Source organism: Schistocerca piceifrons, chromosome 11 (genome assembly GCF_021461385.2).
Source record: "Schistocerca piceifrons isolate TAMUIC-IGC-003096 chromosome 11, iqSchPice1.1, whole genome shotgun sequence".
NCBI lineage: Eukaryota > Metazoa > Arthropoda > Insecta > Orthoptera > Acrididae > Schistocerca > Schistocerca piceifrons.
Genome location: NC_060148.1, coordinates 64,791,929 through 64,811,597, shown reverse-complemented (window position 1 = coordinate 64,811,597; position 19,669 = coordinate 64,791,929). Strand labels below are relative to the sequence as shown.

The window sequence follows — 19,669 nt, the reverse complement described above, 5'->3', positions numbered from 1 at the left end:
CCTGAGTATTGACCATTCCTGCTCGGACAACCTGTATTTATTAATATAATCATACTTTGAACAATTTCCAGTTAGCGCAGTCCTAAATAATACCTCCAGTCTGTGACAAGTGTCTTCAGGTGTATGTAAAATAATGTGATTTTCAATGCCTAATAATCACTCCTTGGACATGTAACTAGTGTTAGGTCAAAATTCACATAGCGTCCGTAAGATGTTAAAGTTACATAATAAACTTCATAAAGAATAATAAAAATCACACTGAATATAGCACAGAATGTGCTGGAACATGTTGTGCTATAATAAAAGTAACCAAATGGTGTCTTGAATGAGGCAGAATTTCTCAGCAATTCTGATACTTTGTAGAAGTGTGAAATGCATTATTACAGGTCTAACATAAGAATCTGGAGAAGTTTACACAAACCTGTAAATAAATAAATCACTGCACATCCAACCGATTAAAGAATCTTCATTTTACCCATATCTTCATATATTGTGATATATTCCCGCGTCAGACAGAACGCCAATACTTCAAACAACATCTTGAGAAAGTCAAGGGGCATAAACTGAGGAACTAAGCCCCAAGCTCTTAGAACTGCTGCTTTGTCACTGTGCTGTTCTGCAGCACACTATGTCTTCCATGTTTGATATAATTCATTTCATGCGAAAATTTTGGACCCTACTGTGTATGTAGCTTGTACGCTGCCCACAGGACACTTAAAACCTACCGCTGTTCAGAAGACTTACTGTCTTGCCAGTATCATGCATCCAAGTATTCGTTGAGAAATTGCCGCCAATCATGAATGACTAAAGGCTGAGAAAGTTGAAGATCACCTACTCTGTGACCATGCCCAGCCTAGGCTCAAATCAAGAAAAAGTTTCCTTTGAAAAGCAGAACCTTTGAAGTTCCTTATAGACAATGCAAGACTTTTTCGATGGAAATCCAGACTAGGTTGAATGGAAGTGCGAAAACATCTTCCAGCTGGTCACAAAGACTGGTTAACGACTGGTGTTGGCTGGCTGAAGACCTCCCTTTCACCGTGAGGTTTGGCATCAAATGGTTCAGATGGCTCTAAGCACTATGGGACTTAACATTTGAGGTCCTCAGTCCCAAAGACATAGAAATACTTAAACCTAACTAACCTAAGGACGTGACTCACATCCATGCCCGAGGCAGGATTCGAACCTGCGACCGTAGCAGCCGTGTGGTTCCAGACTGAAAATTTGGCATCATAGGATAGCAAATGTGAGTGTGTATGGAGAATAACAAACTGTGGCACAAGATTTTAAACATGGTTGAAAGAGCAAGTGTTGAAATTCTTCACGGTAAATGATAACAGCCATACAGTTGCAGGATAAAGATTTATTATAATCCTTGACCATCTCATTTAAAATCCTGAAAACAGTTGACAGGGGAAGTACTGATGCTATGCTGTGTTCGCATCGAACCTCTGTCCATAATTATGTTGTACAAATGGAGATGATGTTTTAACTACTGACGACACCTTTGGCACAATTGTTTTATGTATCTCCACTGCGGGATGTGATTTTAGTGTATTTTACTTCTGATGAAGGTATATTTAGATGTACCGAAACCGTGGTCAAGGATTTTAATAAATCTTTATCCTGCAACTGTTTGGCTGTTATCATTTACCATTTACCATGAACTACGGAACATCTTTGGCAGTCCCCTCTTCGTCTGCTTGCTTGTTCAGTGTGGGACCTCATGCTTGCAAATGGCTTTGCCCTGTGTGTGGTTCAGTTTTGGACACATGTCATCTGATTTGCACATATGGTCAGTGATATATCTGAATGTTCCTTTTCTAAATATCTATATGATGTTTACAATGGTGTAGTGTAAAGGTAGGCTTCTGACACAAGTAAACAAGCAAGTAAATAAATAAATGTATTATGTCACCACTTGTGAGGAATTTTAGTCAGTGTACTTGTATCCATTGCAGGTGGAGGTCAGCGAGAAGACACTGAAATTCAAAATCGCAACTTCTGAGGGCCCAGTGACGTCAACAACCGGCAGGAAGAGCATCCCCGGCAGTCGCAAAGGCAGCCGCGAGGGCGAGTTTGGCAGTGTGGGGTACTACGGGGGCCGCAAGCGCAGCGTGGTGTCGCCTGCCTCCAGTGGGGGCGGAGAGCTCTGCAATGGGGGCGGCGCTCCAGGGAGTCACAGGTAGGAAGACTCAGGTGTTCCAGGGCCCTGCTGACACTCCACTGCTCATGTCCATCACACCGCAGGAAGGGTGTTGCGGAGAGCTAGTCAGAGGACGCTTTCGTACACAAAGTTTTTTGTAGCTGTTAGTACAGGGTGGCATACATAAAAGTAGCCTGTGGAAGTACACTACTGGACATTAAAATTGCTGCACCACGAAGATGACGTCCTACAGACGCGAAATTTAACCGACAGGAAGAAGATGCTGTGATATGCAAATGATTAGCTTTTCAGAGCGTTCACACAAGGTTGGCACTGGTGGCGACACCTACAACGTGCTGACATGAGGAAAGTTTCCAAGCGATTTCTCATACACAAACAGCAGCTGACCGGCGTTGCCTGGTGAAACGTTTTTGTGATGCCTCGTGTAAGAACGAGAAATGCGTACCATCTTGTTTCCAACTTTGATAAAGGTCTGATTTTAGCCTATCGCGATTGCGGTTTATTGTATCGCGACATTGCTGCTCGCGTTGGTGGAGATCCAATGGCTGTTAACAGAATATGGAATCGGTGAATTCAGGAGGGTAATACGGAACGCCGTGCTTGATCCCAACGGCCTCGTATCACTAGCAGTCGAGATGACAGGCATATTATCTGCACGGCTGTAACGAATCATGCAGCCACATCTCCATCCCTGAGTCAACAAATGGGGACGTTTGCAAGACGACAACCATCTGCACGAACAGTTCAACGACGTTTGCAGCAGCATGGACTATCAGCTCGGAGACCGTGGCTGCGGTAACCCTTGACGCTGCATCACAGACAGGAGCGTCTGCGATGGTGTACTCGACGACAAACCTGGGGGCTAGAATGGCAAAACATCATTTTTTCGGATGAATCCAGGTTCTGTTTACAGCATCATGATGATCGCATCCGTGTTTGGCGATATCGCGGTGAACGCACATTGGAAGTGTGTATTCATCATCCCCGTACTGGCGTATGAGCCAGCGTGATGGTATGGGGTGCCATTGGTTACACGACTCAGTCACCTCTTGTTCGCACTGACGGCACTTTAAACATTGCACGTTACATTTCAGATGTGTTACGACCCGTGGCTCTACCCTTCATTCCATCCCTGCAAAACCCTACATTTCAGCAGGATAATGCACGACCGCATGTTGCAGGTCCTGTACGGGCCTTTCTGGATACAGAAAATGTTTGAGTGCTGCCCTGGCCAGCACATTCTCCAGATCTCTCACTAATTGAAAACGTCTGGTCAATGATCGCCAAGCAACTGGCTCGTCACAATACGCCAGTCACTACTCTCGATGAACTGTGGTATTGTGTTGAAGCTGCATGGGCAGCTGTACCTGTACACGCCATCCGAGCTCTGTTTGACTCAATGCCCAGGCGTATCGAGGCCGTTATTACAGCCAGAGTTGGTTGTTCTGGGTACTGATTTCTCAGGATCTATGCACCCATATTGCATGAAAATGTAATCACATGTGAGTTCTAGTATAATATATTTGTCCAATGAATACCAGTTTATGATCTGCATTTCTTCTTGGTGTATCAATTTTAATGGCCAATAGTGTACAAAGAAAATGCAGTGAAATTACAAAACAAAGACCTGAAGTGGACGTACCCGTCATTTGCAATGAAAAATGCACTGAAAAATTCATTTGTAGAAGACACTGAATGTGATCCCCTGCAACATCAGTACACAACTGTACACGTCTAAGCATACACAGATACACGTCGAATAAAGTTCGGATATCGATGGCGGCAGCCTCGTGGCTAATATAGTCTTTTGGTTTCTGTATTGTGTGTGGAGGTTTCACAGACCTTGCTTTTCAATAGTCTCCACAGGAAAATGTCGTATGTTGTTAGATCCAGCAAATACAGTGGCCATAAATGTTAGCTGATAGTTCGTTCCTCAGTGAAGACACCATGGACTTGTTCCAGGGATACTTTAGACAGGTGGTATGTTGCCCATCTTGCTGGAAGAAGCAGTATTGTCTTTCATATTCAGTGAGCTGAGCACAAAATGTATCCAAAATTACCATATAAGCAAACGCGTTGAGGGCAGTGTCAAAAAATATCGGCCCAATGATGCATGTTCCTGTTATGCCTAGCCAAACGCAATTTTGTCATGATGGAGGTGTTGCTGACACACAGTGTTATGGTTCTCCGTTGCCCAGTATCTCGTGATCTATGAATTTACGTGACTAGAAAGACGAAGCTTCATCAGTCATGACGTAATGGAAAGGGTCTAACAAACCATCGTTGATGTTATTCAAAAGCCATGTGCAGTAATCTTCACGTTTCTGACATTCATCCTCCTGTAAGTGCTGCAAAGGTTAGGTTAGGTTAGTGGTGTTTAACGTCCCGTCGACAACGAGGTCATTAGAGACGGAGCGCAAGCTCGGGTTAGGGAAGGATGGGGAAGGAAATCGGCCGTGCCCTGTCAAAGGAACCATCCCGGCATTTGCCTGAAACGATTTAGGGAAATCACGGAAAACCTAAATCAGGATGGCCGGAGACGTAAGTGCTGCAAAACCGTCACATGATATGCCTTCAAGTTAAGACTTTTTAATATCTACTGGCAAATCATCCTACTCTCATGTTCCTGTTCTGGTGGGCCAATTTATGTGTAGACTTCTTTGCGCTTCGAATAATTCTACAGTGAATGTCTGGAATAGCTTCTAAATGAATTTATTGACTTTTTCATTTTGCACAGATCTGTAGGTGCGCCAATTTTTATGCAGCCTCTGTATTGCTCTCTTTGCTGGTACTCTCCTATCTGGGTACTTTGGTGAATGGACGTCTTGTTGCCTACTCAGAGTCATATGGTGCGATTCATGGTCTGCTGCGATTCAGACGGACACTCATTTGGATACGTAGTGTCAGGAACCTGATTCTGCCAGGAGTCTATGGAGACAAGAGCATCACATGCACTTCGGTAGCCAGTGAACGACTTGTGTCTCTCTGTTGACGCCCCAACACAGAGATCATAATACTGCTACAGGCCTGAAAACATCATCGTTGGACCATGGAACAGTGGCACTGTGTAGCAGGGTCCAATGAAGCGTGGCTTCAGTTGTTTGAGGATGATGGACAGATGCGAAAGAAGCATCTGTCCCACAAAACTGTGGATCGCACGTGTTGACAAGGTACTGCCTAGACAGGAGGTGGCTCTGTTACAATTGCTCTGTTACAGTTGGGCTGTGTTCCCATGACAAAGATTTGGCCCTATTGTCCAGTTGCAGGGAATAATGACAGATGGGACCAATGACAGGTGTGCATAGTGTGGACCCTCGTGTGGCCATCTTCACCCCTTTCTGGCACTGCATTGAGGCTCTGAGCACTATGGGACTGGATTAGCCTGATGGATATGGTGTGTTTCGATAGGACAATGTCCCACATCACTGCTGTTCAGCTGCACAGCAGGCTTGATAGACACCCCAGTGATTTCACAGCCTCAGCTTGGCCCCTCCAGTTCCTTTAGTCTTACCACAGTCGAGCATTCGTGGAATGCTGTCAATACCCATATCCAATCAGTAACCCAGCACTGGCTACGCAAGAAGAATTGTGGGTAGTACTGCGAGATGTGTGGATCGTAATCACTCCAGAATGATTACAACACTCTGTAGAGTCTATTCCTTACCGTTTTACTTATAATTTAGCCACTAAATCAAAACTTTAGAAAACTTTGATATTTTCAGCTGATGATTTAATTGGCAGCATCACCATATGCCAGCGACGAAGTCGACATTGTTAAATAAATAATGAAAATTTATACACTACTGGCCATTAAAATTGCTACACCAAGAAGAAATGCAGATGATAAACAGGTATTCATTGGACAAATATATTATACTAGAACTGACATGTGATTACATTTTCATGCAATTTGGGTGCATAGATCCTGAGAAATCAGTACCCACAACAACAAACTCTGGCCGTAATAAAAGCCTTGATTCGCCTGGGCATTGAGTCAAACAGAGCTTGGATGGTGTATACAGGTACAGCTGCCCATGCAGCTTCAACACGATACCACAGTTCATCAAGAGTAGTGATGCGTATTTTGACGAGCCAGTTGCTCAGCCACCATTCACTAGACATTTTCAATTGGTGAGAGACCTGGAGAATGTGCTATCCAGGGCAGCAGTCGAACATTTTCTGTATGCAGAAAGGCCTGTAAGGACCTGCAACATGTGGTCTTGCATTATCCTGCTGAAATGTAGTGTTTTGCAGGGATTGAGTGAAGGGTAAAGCCTCGGGTCATAACACATCTGAAATGTAACGTCCACTGTTGAAAGTGCTGTCAATGCGAAAGAGAGGTGACCAAGACGTGTAACCAATGGCACCCCATACCATCACGCCGGGTGACATGCCAGTATGGCGATGATGAATACACACTCCCAATGTATGTTCACCGCAATGTCGCCAAACACGAATGCGATCATCATGATGCTGCAAACAGAATCTGCATTCATCCGCAAAAATGACGTTTTGCCATTCGTGCACCCAGGTTCGTCGTCGAGTACACCATCACAGGCACTCCTGTCTGTGATGCAGCATCAAGGGTGACCGCAGCCACGGTCTCTGAGCTGATAGTCCGTGCTGCTGCAAACGTCATCAAACTGTTCGTGGAGATGGTTGTTGTCTTGCAAACGTCCCCATCTGTTGACTCAGGGATTGAGACGTGGCTGCACGATCCATTACAGCCGTGCAGATAAGATGCCTGTCATCTTGACTGCTAGTGATACGAGGCCATTGGGATCCAGCACGGTGATCCGTATTACCCTCCTGAACCCACCGATTCCATATTCTGCTAACAGTCATTGGATTTCGACCAACGCGAGCAGCAATGTCGCGATACGATAAACAGCAATCGCGATAGGCTACAATCTGACCTTTATCAAAGTCCGAAACGTAATGGTACGCATTTCTCCTCCTTACACGAGGCATCACAACAACGTTTCACCAGGCAACGCCGGTCAACTGCTGTTTGTGTATGAGAAATCGGTTGGAAACTTTCCTCGTGTCAGCACGTTGTAGGTGTCGCCACCGGAGCCAACCTTGTGTGAATGCTCTGAAAAGCTAATCATTTGCATATCACAGCATTTTCTTCCTGTTGGTTAAATATCGTGTCTGTAGCACGTCATCTTTGTGGTGTAGCAATTTTAATGGCTAGTAGTGTATTTTCATGGAAATGAAGTGAGCGTTTGGTGTCATTGGCCAAGAGGCCCCTTACGGGGCAGGTCCGGGGCCGCCTTGGTGCAGGTCTTATTACATTCGAGTCCACATTGGCGACCTGCACGCCGCATGGTGATGAAATGATGATGAAGACAACACAACACCCAGTCCCTGAGCGGAGAAAATCCTCCACCCAGCCGGGAATCGAACCCAGGCCCCTTAGGATGGCAGTCCGTCACGCTGACCACTAAGCTATCGGGGTGGACTGTATGTTCATAATTTACACTTACCTTTGCAACAGCATTAATATCATCTGGGTTCTTATTTCGTAATAACGTGAAGCACTTTGCCTCCAACTCTTCTTTTATTTTTTTCAGACACAAGATAATGGACACTGTCTCTGAAGTAGTAACAGCGCCATTGAATACACAGACTCAGACATGGATGACAATTAAAACTACAATTACTCAGTGGCCTGCACATACCTATTTATAAATATCTAATGATCAGCCTATTATGATACATTGTTGTTTAGATTCAATATAATTGCCTATGCTATTTCACAACAAATATAAATTATTTACAGTATTGTAGGACATTTAGCTTCTATATTTTTAACAACTGATGTTTTTTATTCTCCCACATTTTATAAGTTATTTCATTAATATTGCAATTTAACAGTCACCCACATACTTCAATTATTTAACACTGACAGGAACATCCAATTAATTTTGCCTTTTAAATTACTGTTACAGTTTATGCTGAAATTGAAATTTTTTTGATGTAAAGGCTTGTCTGCCCCATGCATCCATATTGTATCAGACATTATTAGTGTAGCCAGTTGCTAGGTTTGAATGAAGGGAAATACTCTTTAAAATAATAAAAATTGAGAATTATCTATTCAAAACTAAAGACAAAGCAAAGATTGAAAAGATAAATTACAAATGTATTTATCGGATTGTACAGTACTTCCGTGTACCCTTTTGTAAAATACTATTTGACAGTGGCGTTTACACTACATACTGCAGTTTTTTGAGGGCTCCCAGAGGAACAAATCGCTATTAATATTACACAACACCTCCCCGAGATGTTCATCCACACAGCCTATTAGGGATTCCATAATTTTTTAACAAAGCAAACAATGTAGTTTGTGTACTCTTAGAATAACAATTTTATGTTTCTATAAAATTGTGTTGAAATGATTTAGTTCCTACTTTTATGAAATTGAAAAGATTTTTGTTAATGAATTGTTCTGCTACTTCTTTCTATAAAAGTTTCATATTTGAGGGTGAAAAGGTAAGAAACTACGTTTTGTTCCAGTTCTGTTTGGTCTATGTTACCTGATTTTCAGATTATTATCCACCTCATGTAACAAATTACTAGTGTCTGCATGAAACAGTAATCTGCTAGAAAGGAAACTGTGAGGAGTAAAGATGATACCAACGCAGAGAGTCTCCACTAGTGTGACTTGGCAAACATCCTTGCCTAAGTGGTCCACGAGTGGGTGAGGTAGTCTTGCCTCTCGTTTTCCAGTGGCCGGTCCTCGCTAGACAGCCGCCGCCAGGGCCCGCTGCCACCGGACGAGGCCGAGGAGAACCCTCCGGCACCCGCAACCCAGACTGTCACCGACTACTCAGCTGCTGCTAGCACTCAAGGCACACCCTCTGACAGGGCGCAAGGGCACGCCAAGCCCTCCATACTGGCCAGGTGAGTGATTCGTCTCTGACCTGCTCTACGCTCAGCACTTTGAGTCCCCTCCAGTTACCTGACTTCTGGGAAAAGGTGAGAGCAAACAATAACCCCACCCCCAGGAATGACTCTTCATCCATCCAACATCGACCTCTGTCCAATGCAGTCATCACCCGTGTGCATCCATATAGCTTGCCCACGTTTCCTGACACCAACTAGCAGCCTTCCATTCGGAGATCGCCATGGAGCAACACCTTCCTCATCCAATCGGCAGTGGCTGTAAAAGAATGGCATGGTTGGTAGCCCAATCTCTCTTCTGACTGCCTTATCCAAAATTCTGGAAAAAGTAATGTATTGTAGAGTAGCTTCACACCTTTGTAAAAATAAAGTTTTAACAAAGTGTCAGTTTGGTTTCCAGAAGGGTTTTTCAACGGAAAATGCTACATATACTTTCACTAATCAAATATTAAATGCTCTGAGTAACTGGAAGTCACCCGTTGGGATTTTTTGTGATCTATCAAAGGCTTTTGATTGTGTAAATCGTGGAATACTTCTAGATAAGCTCAAGTACTGTGGTATGAATGGGACAGTGCTCAAATGGTTTAAATCATACCTAACTGGAAGAGTGCAGAAAGTTGAAATAAACAGTCCACATAATATGCAAAAAACTGGTGATTTCTCAAACTGGGGATCAATCGAGAATGGGGTGCCGCGAGGTTCGGTCTTGGGTCCTCTGCTGTTCTTAATATATATTAATGACTTGCCATTCTATATTCACAAAGGTGCAAAGCTGGTACTTTTTGCCGATGATACAAGTATAGCTATCACACCCGACAGACAAGAATTAACTGGTGAAATTGTTAATGATGTTTTTCAGAAAATCATTAAGTGCTTCTCTGCAAATGGGCTCTCATTGAACTTTGACAAAACACGGTATATACAGTTCCACACAGTAAATGGAATGACCCCATTAATAAATATAGACTTCGATCAGAAATTGGTAGCTAAGGTAGAATATTCAAAATTTCTAGGTGTATGCGTTGATGAGGGGTTGAACTGGAAAAAACACACTGAGGATCTGCTGAAACGTCTGAGTTCAGCTATTTATGCTATTAGGGTCATTGCAAATTTTGGCGATATACATCTCAGTAAATTAGCTTACCACGGCTATTTTCATTCTCTGCTTTTGTATGGCATCATATTCTGGGGTAACTCATGATTGAGTAAAAGTGTGTTCATTGCACAAAAGCGTGTAATAAGAATAATTGCTGGAGCTCATCCAAGATCATCCTGCAGACACTTATTTAAAGAGCTAGAGATCTTTACTGTAGCCTCACAACATATATATTCAATTATGAAATTTGTTATTAACAATCCAAACGAATTCAAAAGTAATAGCAGTGTACATGGCTACAACACTAGGAGAAAGGATGATCTTCACTACTCAAGGTTAAATCTAACTTTGGCTCAGAAGGGGGTAAATTATGCTGCTACAAATGTCTTTGGTCACTTACCTAATAGCATCAAAAGTCTGACAGATAGCCATATAGCATTTAAAATGAAATTAAAAGAATTTCTTAATGGCATATAGTAAGTGGGTAATTTCTCAATCTCAAAAAAAAAAAAAAATTGTATAATGTAATATCTTGTATAGACACCTTTTATTAACCTGACATGATCCACATCATTACGAAGTGTCGTATTCATGATCTATGGAGCAAGTACTAATCTAATCTAATCTCTCTAATCTAAACCAAAATGATGGAAGCGGTTGAGGTAACATAATTGCAGAATGGCAAGGTAGTCATATCACTAAAATGATGGAAGGAATTGAGGTAACATAACTGTATTGAAACAACAAGAATTGTAGAAGTATAGATCTCTGTCTAACATGTCTCCTTGATCCAGTGACTGCAATATCTGTAGTGTTAAAACCTAACAAACTTTGTAAAATTTTGCTATTTTTATGTTTCCATAAAAGATGTATATCAGAATGGGAAAATTTTAGGTAGGAAAACTAAGTTAATTGTTTGTATACAACTTTTGGAACTCATCTGCAGATTGATGAATTATTTGTTGGCACTCTGTTTAGTGGTACACTTCTTGTTCTTGTGAGAGGAATTCAGGTTTTAATTTTGGAATATGCATGACAAAATAGTGTAGATATTGCTGATAACTTTGTCTTCACATTAATTTTTAATAAACATTATAAAATTCATTTCTTCAAGCCATCATAATTTACAGTCCTTAAACAAATACAAACTGACCGGTTCTTTGTGCCACGACTTGACAACTTTTTCAACTCGACACGTCAGAGCCAAGTGACCAGCAATACAACAACGTACATGGTCACTCGAAGATGCTGCAATGACATGTCGATTCTTTTACATACAAACTGATGTATGAATTATTCATGTAAAAAAGCCATTTTTTAAATTACTTTTCAAAACAATTTCACAGACATGAAATACAATCAGTAACTTCAAATACAATACAGTTTGCAAATATGTAGAAAATATAAAAGTAATTTTTTTTTGAGGAGTAATAAGTTTTTTGTAGAATTCATTTTTCCTGTATATAAACATACAAGACTATTTTAGTTACACTGCGGAGATTACACTAATGCATAATTACAATTCCTAGACTGTTGAATTACATTGTAAATTTATCTACATATTGTATTCTACAACATGTGACAAAAAAGGTGCACTTCTAGAAAGTGAAATTGTGTCACTATTAAGGCGACATGAAAGAAGCACCGAATTCACTTTGATATGCAAACCAGTAGCATTCCAGAATGAGATTTTCACTCTGCAGCAGAGTGTGCGCTGATTTGAAACTTCCTGGCAGATTAAAACTGTGCGTCGGACCGAAACTCGAACTCGGGACCTTTGCCTTTTGCAGGCAAGTGCTCTACCAACTGAGATACCCAAGCACGACTCACACCGCGTTCTCACAGCTTTACTTCTGCCAGTACCTCATCTAATACCTTCCAAACTTTACAGAAGCTCTCCTGTGAACCTTGCAGAACTAGCACTCCTGAAAGAAAGGATATTGCGGAGACATGGCTTAGCCACAGCCTGCAGGATGTTTCCAGAATGAGATTTTCACTCTGAAGCTGGACTCACCTGTGTCAGCAACAATAAACATGGAGGCCCACAGATTGCAGTGGGTCATGTTTTAGATGAGTCTCACTTCTGCCTTGGAGGCAACAACCACTGGGTCCATGTCAGGAGGCATAGTGGAGGGCGCCACGAAGAATGATTCCTAGTCTCCCCCACACGTCCCACAATCTTCTGTGATTTTGTTGGGAGCAACATCCTTGGTGCTCACTCACCATTGGTGTTTCAAACAGGTTCCGTGACAGTTGCATGGTAGTGCTCTTCATCAATGCCCACATCCATCCCCTATTTCAACAAGACAGCCCTCATCCTCATACTGCTGTCACCTACTACCAGGCAGCTGTCGATACTCTGCGATGGCCAGCAGCATCGCCTTATTCTTCACAATTGAGAATGTGTGGGGAGCCATGGAGCAGACTGTCAGGACTCCAAGCCCGCCCACCAGTCTGTGGTATCTGTATATCCAGTTGTAAGCAGCATGGGATGAAGTATCACAGAGCTAAATCCGAGTCCTGTACAATACCATGCTGTGATATCTCGATGCTTGTATTCACAACCATGATGGTCCGACAGCATACTAACATGTACATTTTGTGGCCGTTTTGCACAATATGTGTTGATCCTTCATAATTGTAAGTGTAATCATGGCACATGTTTGGTGCCATCTACCTGCCTACCAACAATGATTGGACTATACCTTTTCTTTCTGAGTGCAGCTTATTTTATAGTGACGTGTGTATAATGATTTAACCAAACTCTCCATACAGATATGACAAAATGGACTGATCAACATCGCTTTACAGGGACAAACAAACATACTAATATCTTGTGAAATAAACCTCCTTAGATATAAAAACAATACACCCTGATGATATCACACCTCGCATCATTCCCCCCCCCCTCTCCCTCACCCAACTCCTTCCCCCCCCTCTCTCTCTCTCTCACTCTCTCTATCTCTCTCTTACACACACTCACACACACACACACACACACACACACATACAGGCTGAGTCGTGTAAGACGTAACACTGCCATTCTTCCGGGGGCGATTGCAAGTATCGACATGGCTTAGCCACAGCCTGGGGGATGTTTCCAGAATGAGATTTTCACTCTGAAGCTGGACTCACCTGTGTCAGCAACAATAAACATGGAGGCCCACAGATTGCAGTGGGTCATCTTTCAGATGAGTCTCACTTCTGTCTTGGAGGCAACAACCACTGGGTCTATATATACAGGGTGAGTCACGTAACGTTACCGCTGGATATATTTCGTAAACCACATCAAATACTGACGAACCGATTCCACAGACCGAACGTGAGGAGAGGGGCTAGTGTAACTGTTTAATACAAACCATACAAAAATGCACGGAAGTATGTTTTTTAACACAAACCTATGTTTTTTAAATGGAACCCCGTTAGTTTTGTTAGCACATCTGAACATATAAACAAATACGTAATCAGTGCCGTTTGTTGCATTCTAAAATGTTTATTACATCCGGAGATATTGTAACCTAAAGTTGACGCTTGAGTACCACTCCTCCGCTGTTCGATCGTGTGTATCGGAGAGCACCGAATTACGTAGGGATCCAAAGGGAACGGTGTTGGACCTTAGATACAGAAGAGACTGGAACAGCACATTACGTCCACATGCTAACACCTTTTTATTGGTCTTTTTCACTGACACACATGTACATTACCATGAGGGGTGAGGTACACGTACACATGTGGTTTCCGTTTTCAATTACGGAGTGGAATAGAGTGTCTCCCGACATGTCAGGCCAATAGATGTTCAATGTGGTGGCCATCATTTGCTGCACACAATTGCAATCTCTGGCGTAATGAATGTCGTACACGCCGCAGTACATCTGGTGTAATGTCGTCGCAGGCTGCCACAATACGTTGTTTCATATCCTCTGGGGTTGTAGGCACATCACGGTACACATTCTCCTTTAACGTACCCCACAGAAAGAACTCCAGAGGTGTAAGATCAGGAGAACGGGCTGGCCAATTTATGCGTCCTCCACGTCCTATGAAACGCCCATCAAACATCCTGTCAAGGGTCTGGCTAGTGTTAATTGCAGAATGTGCAGGTGCACCATCATGCTGGTACCACATACGTCGACGCATTTCCAGTGGGACATTTTCGAGCAACGTTGGCAGATCATTCTGTAGAAACGCGATGTATGTTGCATCTGTTTGGGCCCCTGCAATGAAGTGAGGACCAATGAGGTGGTCGCCAATGATTCCGCACCATACATTTACAGTCCACGGTCGCTGTCGCTCTACCTGTCTGAGCCAGCGAGGATTGTCCACGGACCAGTAATGCATGTTCCGTAGATTCACTGCCCCGTGGTTTGTGAAACCCGCTTCATCGGTAAACAGGTAGAACTGCAACGCATTCTCTGTTAATGCCCACTGACAGAATTGCACTCGATGATTGAAGTCATCACCATGTAATTGCTGATGTAGCGACACATGAAATGGGTGAAAGCGGTGACGATGCAGTATGCGCATGACACTACTTTGACTCAGTCCACCGGCTCTCGCAATGTAACGTGTACTCATGTGTGGGTTCATGGCAACAGCAGCTAGCACACCAACTGCACCCGCTTCTCCTGTGACGGGCCTGTTACGGACCCGTTTGCGTGCTACGACCATACCTGTTGCATACAGTTGGCGGTAGATGTTTTGCAGTGTGCGGCACGTTGGATGCTCTCTGTCCGGGTACCGTTCTGCATACACCCTGCAGGCTTCAGCTGCATTTCGTCGACACTCGCCATAGATGAGTATCATTCCGCCTTTTCAGAGTTCGATACACCATGGTCACAGTTCCTACAACACTACACTACCACAGACGTCTAGTAACACGTTGTACTACAGTTGGTCTGCGTGCGGAGACGAATGCAGAATAACAATAGCAGCAAGGGCTACATGCAGACACTGCGACAGCTAGACCAAACCACAACAGTGCACTACAGCCACACTCGTAAACACGGTCGTCATCGTAAACATATCCCTGCAGATGCTGCTCGCCGACCGTGGCCCGTGTTTGTTACAACACGCAACTGAACGTCAGAGGTTTCAAGTGTCAACTTTAGGTTACAATATCTCCGGATGTAATTAACATTTTACAATGCAACAAATGGCACTGATTAAGTATTTGTTTATATGTTCAGATGTGCTAACAAAACTAACGTGGTTCCATTTAAAAAAACGTAGGTTTGTGTTAAAAAACATACTTCCGTGCATTTTTGTATGGTTTGTATTAACCAATTACACTAGCCCCTCTCCTCACGTTCGGTCTGTGGAATCGGTTCGTCAGTATTTGATGTGGTTTACGAAATATATCCAGCGGTAACGTTAGGTGACTCACCCTGTATATATATATATATATATATATATATATATAGACACACACTCACACACACACACACACACACACACACACACACACACACACACACAGGCTGAGTCGTGTAAGACGTAACACTGCCATTCTTCTGGGGGCGATTGCAAGTATCGACAAGCGGTGTTCGGTGAATCATAGCCGACTATGGGGCACATACTTTGGTACATACACAATACTCAAAACGTTTATATTGACCGAGATAATGAGACAAGTACATGTTTTTAAAAGGGACGCTATACTTTTTTTACCATCATTTGAATGCTCTGGAAGAGATGCGTATAGTGATGTAACGCATGTTGCTATTGTGATTCAAACTTCGCTTAAAAGACGCTGGGAAATATTGTACGATTGAAGGTCAAGGTGGTCGGAAGCGGGTGCGCACTGTAAACACGCCTCGCGCGACCCGCGAGATGAGTTGCCGTGCTCTATGCAGCATGCACGGCCTACGCTACGTAGGTAAATCCTCATACGCCCTCTTTTAAGCAAAGTTTGAATCACAATAGCAACATGCGTTACTTCACTATAACGCGTCTTTTGCAGAGCGTTCGAATGATGGTAAAAAATGTATAGCGCCCCATTTAAAAAACATGTACTTGCCTCATTATCTTGGACAATATAAACGTTGTGATTATTGTGCATGTACCAACGTATGCGCCCCATAGTCTGCTATGATTCACCGTAAACTGCATGCTGATATATATATATATATATATATATATAATGAGAGAGGGGGGAGCGAGATGGGGTGAACATAAATATAACCAACAAACTGCATGGACAGAGTCCTGACTGGAAATCGAGGAAGAAAGCTACTATGAACATGTGTCTAGAAATGCATGATTGCCAGAATAGATGGAGCTGAGGAATGAAACTTCCTCTGATCACGTGCCATGAGTTCCTTGTGTGTTGCAGACTGTGTGACTCACACAGCATACTGTAAACAGCAGAATAGTTCGGTAGTCAGTTGGGGAACAAGCCGAGATCGTGTTTGTATACAACAGGCAGGTGGAAGCTGTGAGATGCAGCACGCCTATTAGAAAACAAGTACCCTCACAGGAACCGGCCACATCACATGACATTTCCAGCCTTTTTTGTGTTTATGTGTAATCAAGGGCCCTTTCACACAGATGAACGTGCACAAAAATGGCAGACTGTGTGAGCAGGCAACAGGCATCATATTAGCCAAAGTACGATTGTGTGTACCGTAACTGACGACCACTGCTGTGCCTATCACATACAAGTGCAAGGGTTATCAGTAGCCGATTTTCCTCTGTGGGAAGGATTTCTGCATCAGACCATCACAATTATGGAGTTTCTGTCATCAGTCCTCTTTACCAACAAAACAACCTTTACCAGAACTAGCATCATCAGTCTGCATAACAGACATCTGTGTGCTACAGACATGGAACTTTTATTCATCAGCAGCACCATGTACCGTGGCAACAATGCATTTCCGGACACAGGTTCATATGAATATTCCCCTCAATTTCCAGTCAGGAATCCTCGCTGCAGTTTGTCGGTTTTACTAATGTTCACCCCGTACATACAACACACATTTCACACCCCCTCTCCCGCGTCTTGCAGGCTGCGGAGCTTCGCATTTGGCAGCAGTGGCAGCGACCGCAGCAGCCCCAGCAGCCGCGAGGCTACGCCCACCAGGCAGCCGGGCGCCCGCCGCCGCAGCACCGTCAGTGGGAGCCCCGTCAGCGTCAGCGGGGGTGGCGCCACCACCCCGGAGCCGTCCTCTGCCCCCGACGGCAAGGCCACCACGTTGCCCAAGGCACGCCGCCCCCGTGGGTGAGTCATCGGCTTTAGGTTACAGCACATGTACAGGGTGAAAGGTATTTAAACCGACAAACTCTGGGAGGTTGTAGAGGACATCAAAACAAATATTTTTCCCTAATGCTATTTTTTCCTGCAGGGATTATTTAAACCAGTGGAGGCCATATTACGCTCTTCAGTTGTTAGAGGCCGTATTACGTTCTTTAGGTGTTAGAGGGCGTATTGCTCTCTTCCAGTTGTAGGCAACTGCTGTCCACCAGTGCAGTAGTGCATTGTACACCTGGATTGAGTACACTCATATGGTTGGTAGTAATAGACGGCAAATCATCGAGTAAAACTTAAGTGATATCAGGTGTTCCCCAGGGAAGCGTCCTGGGACCTCTGCTGTTCCTGATCTATATAAATGACCTGGGTGTCAATCTGAGCAGTTCTCTTAGGTTGTTCGCAGATGACGCTGTAATTTACCGTCTAGTAAGGTCATCCGAAGACCAGTATCAGTTGCAAAGCGATTTGGAAAAGATTGCTGTATGGTGTGGCACGTGGCAGTTGACGCTAAATACCGAAAAGTGTGAGGTGATCCAGACGAGCTCCAAATGAAATCCGTTGGAATTCGATTACTCGATAAATAGTACAATTCTCAAGGCTGTCAATTCAGCTAAGTACCTGGGTGTTAAAATTACGAACAACTTCAGTTGGAAAGACCACATATATAATATTGTGAGGAAGGCAAGCCAAAGGTTGCGTTTCATTGGGAGGACACTTAGAAGATGCAACAAGTCCACTGAAGAGATAGCTTACACTACACTCGTTCGTCCTCTGTTAGAATATTGCTCGGCGGTGTGGGATCCTTACCAGGTAGGATTGACGGAGGACATCGAAAGGGTGCAAAAAAGGGCAGCTCGTTTTGTATTATCACGTAATAGGGGAGAGAGTGTGGCAGATATGATACGCGAGTTGGGATGGAAGCCATTAAAGCAAGGACATTTTTCGTCGCGGCGAGATCTATTTCCGAAATTTCAGTCACCAACTTTCTCTTCCGAATGCTTAAATATTTTGTTGAGCCCAACCTACATAGGTAGGAATGATCATCAAAATAAAATAAGAGAAATCAGAGCTCGAACAGAAAGGTTTAGATGTTCGTTTTTCCCGCGTGCTGTTCGGGAGTGGAATGGTAGAAGAGATAGCATGATTGTGATTCGATGAACCCTCTGCCAAGCACTCAAATGTGAATTGCAGAGTAATCATTTAGATGTAGATGTACTACGTAGTGCACCACAAATAACGAGCTGCACAGTGGGTTTATCAACAACAATATCCTAATCGCCGTATCCCGCATCATACGACATTTGCTGCTGTGTACCAACATCTGCGTGAGAACGGGTCATTTAGCAGATTACCTGGACAGGGACACCGCCGCACTTTAAGAACGCTGAAATTTGAGGAAGCTGTCTTGCAGCACGTGAAGCGGGATCCTTCAATCAGCACTCGTGCAATTGCATGTAACACAGGGATTAATCAGACGAATGTAAGAACAGTCCTTCAAGAGCAGTTTTAATGACCATTTGACTTACACCATGTCCACAACCTGGAACCAGTTGATTATCCACCCAGAGCACAGTTTTCGCAGTGGTACCTGGAACAGTGTGAAATGCATCCTACATTTCCATCCTGTGTGTTGTTTACCAATGAATCTAGGTTCTGGCATGATGGAATCTTCAACATGCACAATTTGCATGTTTGGAGTGACGATAACCCACATGCCACAGTTACTAGCGCTCATCAAGTGCGGTTCCTCGTTAATGTGTGGGTTGGTGTTGTTGGGGACTGTTTAATTGGGCCGTATCTGCTTCCTAGGCCATTAAATGGCAGGCACTATTCTATTACAACTTTCTCGCCAGAGCATTGCCAGAATTGCTGGAAGACGTCCCGCTCCCTACAAGACGACACATGTGGTTCCAACGTGACGGGGCGCCGGCACATTTCAGTCGTCATGTGCATCGATTCCTGGACCGACGGTTCCCAGAAATGTGGATTGGCAGAGGTGGTCCTGTACCGTGGACTGCTCGGAACCCAGATATGTCCCCTTTGGACTTTTTTGTGTGGGGAGAGATGCGCAACCTTGTTTACACAACTCCTGACGCATCAGAAGAGGCTCTGGTTGCCCGGATAGCAGCAGCAACAGGAACAATTCAGGATACTCCTGGGGTTTTGGCCCGAGTCAGACAGAACATGATCCGACAGTGTAACCTTTGTTTACGTGTCAATGGAGGCATTTTTGAAAATCTACAGCAATTGAAATTGGGTT

General features: G+C 43.7%; 1 protein-coding gene across 1 annotated transcript in view; it reads left to right on the top strand.

The window, feature by feature from the left end:
- LOC124720051 (high affinity cGMP-specific 3',5'-cyclic phosphodiesterase 9A) overlaps positions 1 to 17,197 on the top strand; it is a gene marked incomplete at its 3' end in the record, with an annotated part of 606,367 nt that extends 589,170 nt beyond the window's left edge. Inside the window, exons 13-15 of the mRNA XM_047245312.1 lie at positions 1,959 to 2,182; positions 8,897 to 9,070; positions 17,167 to 17,197. Coding sequence (XP_047101268.1) covers positions 1,959 to 2,182; positions 8,897 to 9,070; positions 17,167 to 17,197 — 429 coding nt within the window. The remainder of the gene's footprint in view (positions 1 to 1,958; positions 2,183 to 8,896; positions 9,071 to 17,166) is intronic.
- Positions 17,198 to 19,669: the final 2,472 nt, after the last annotated feature.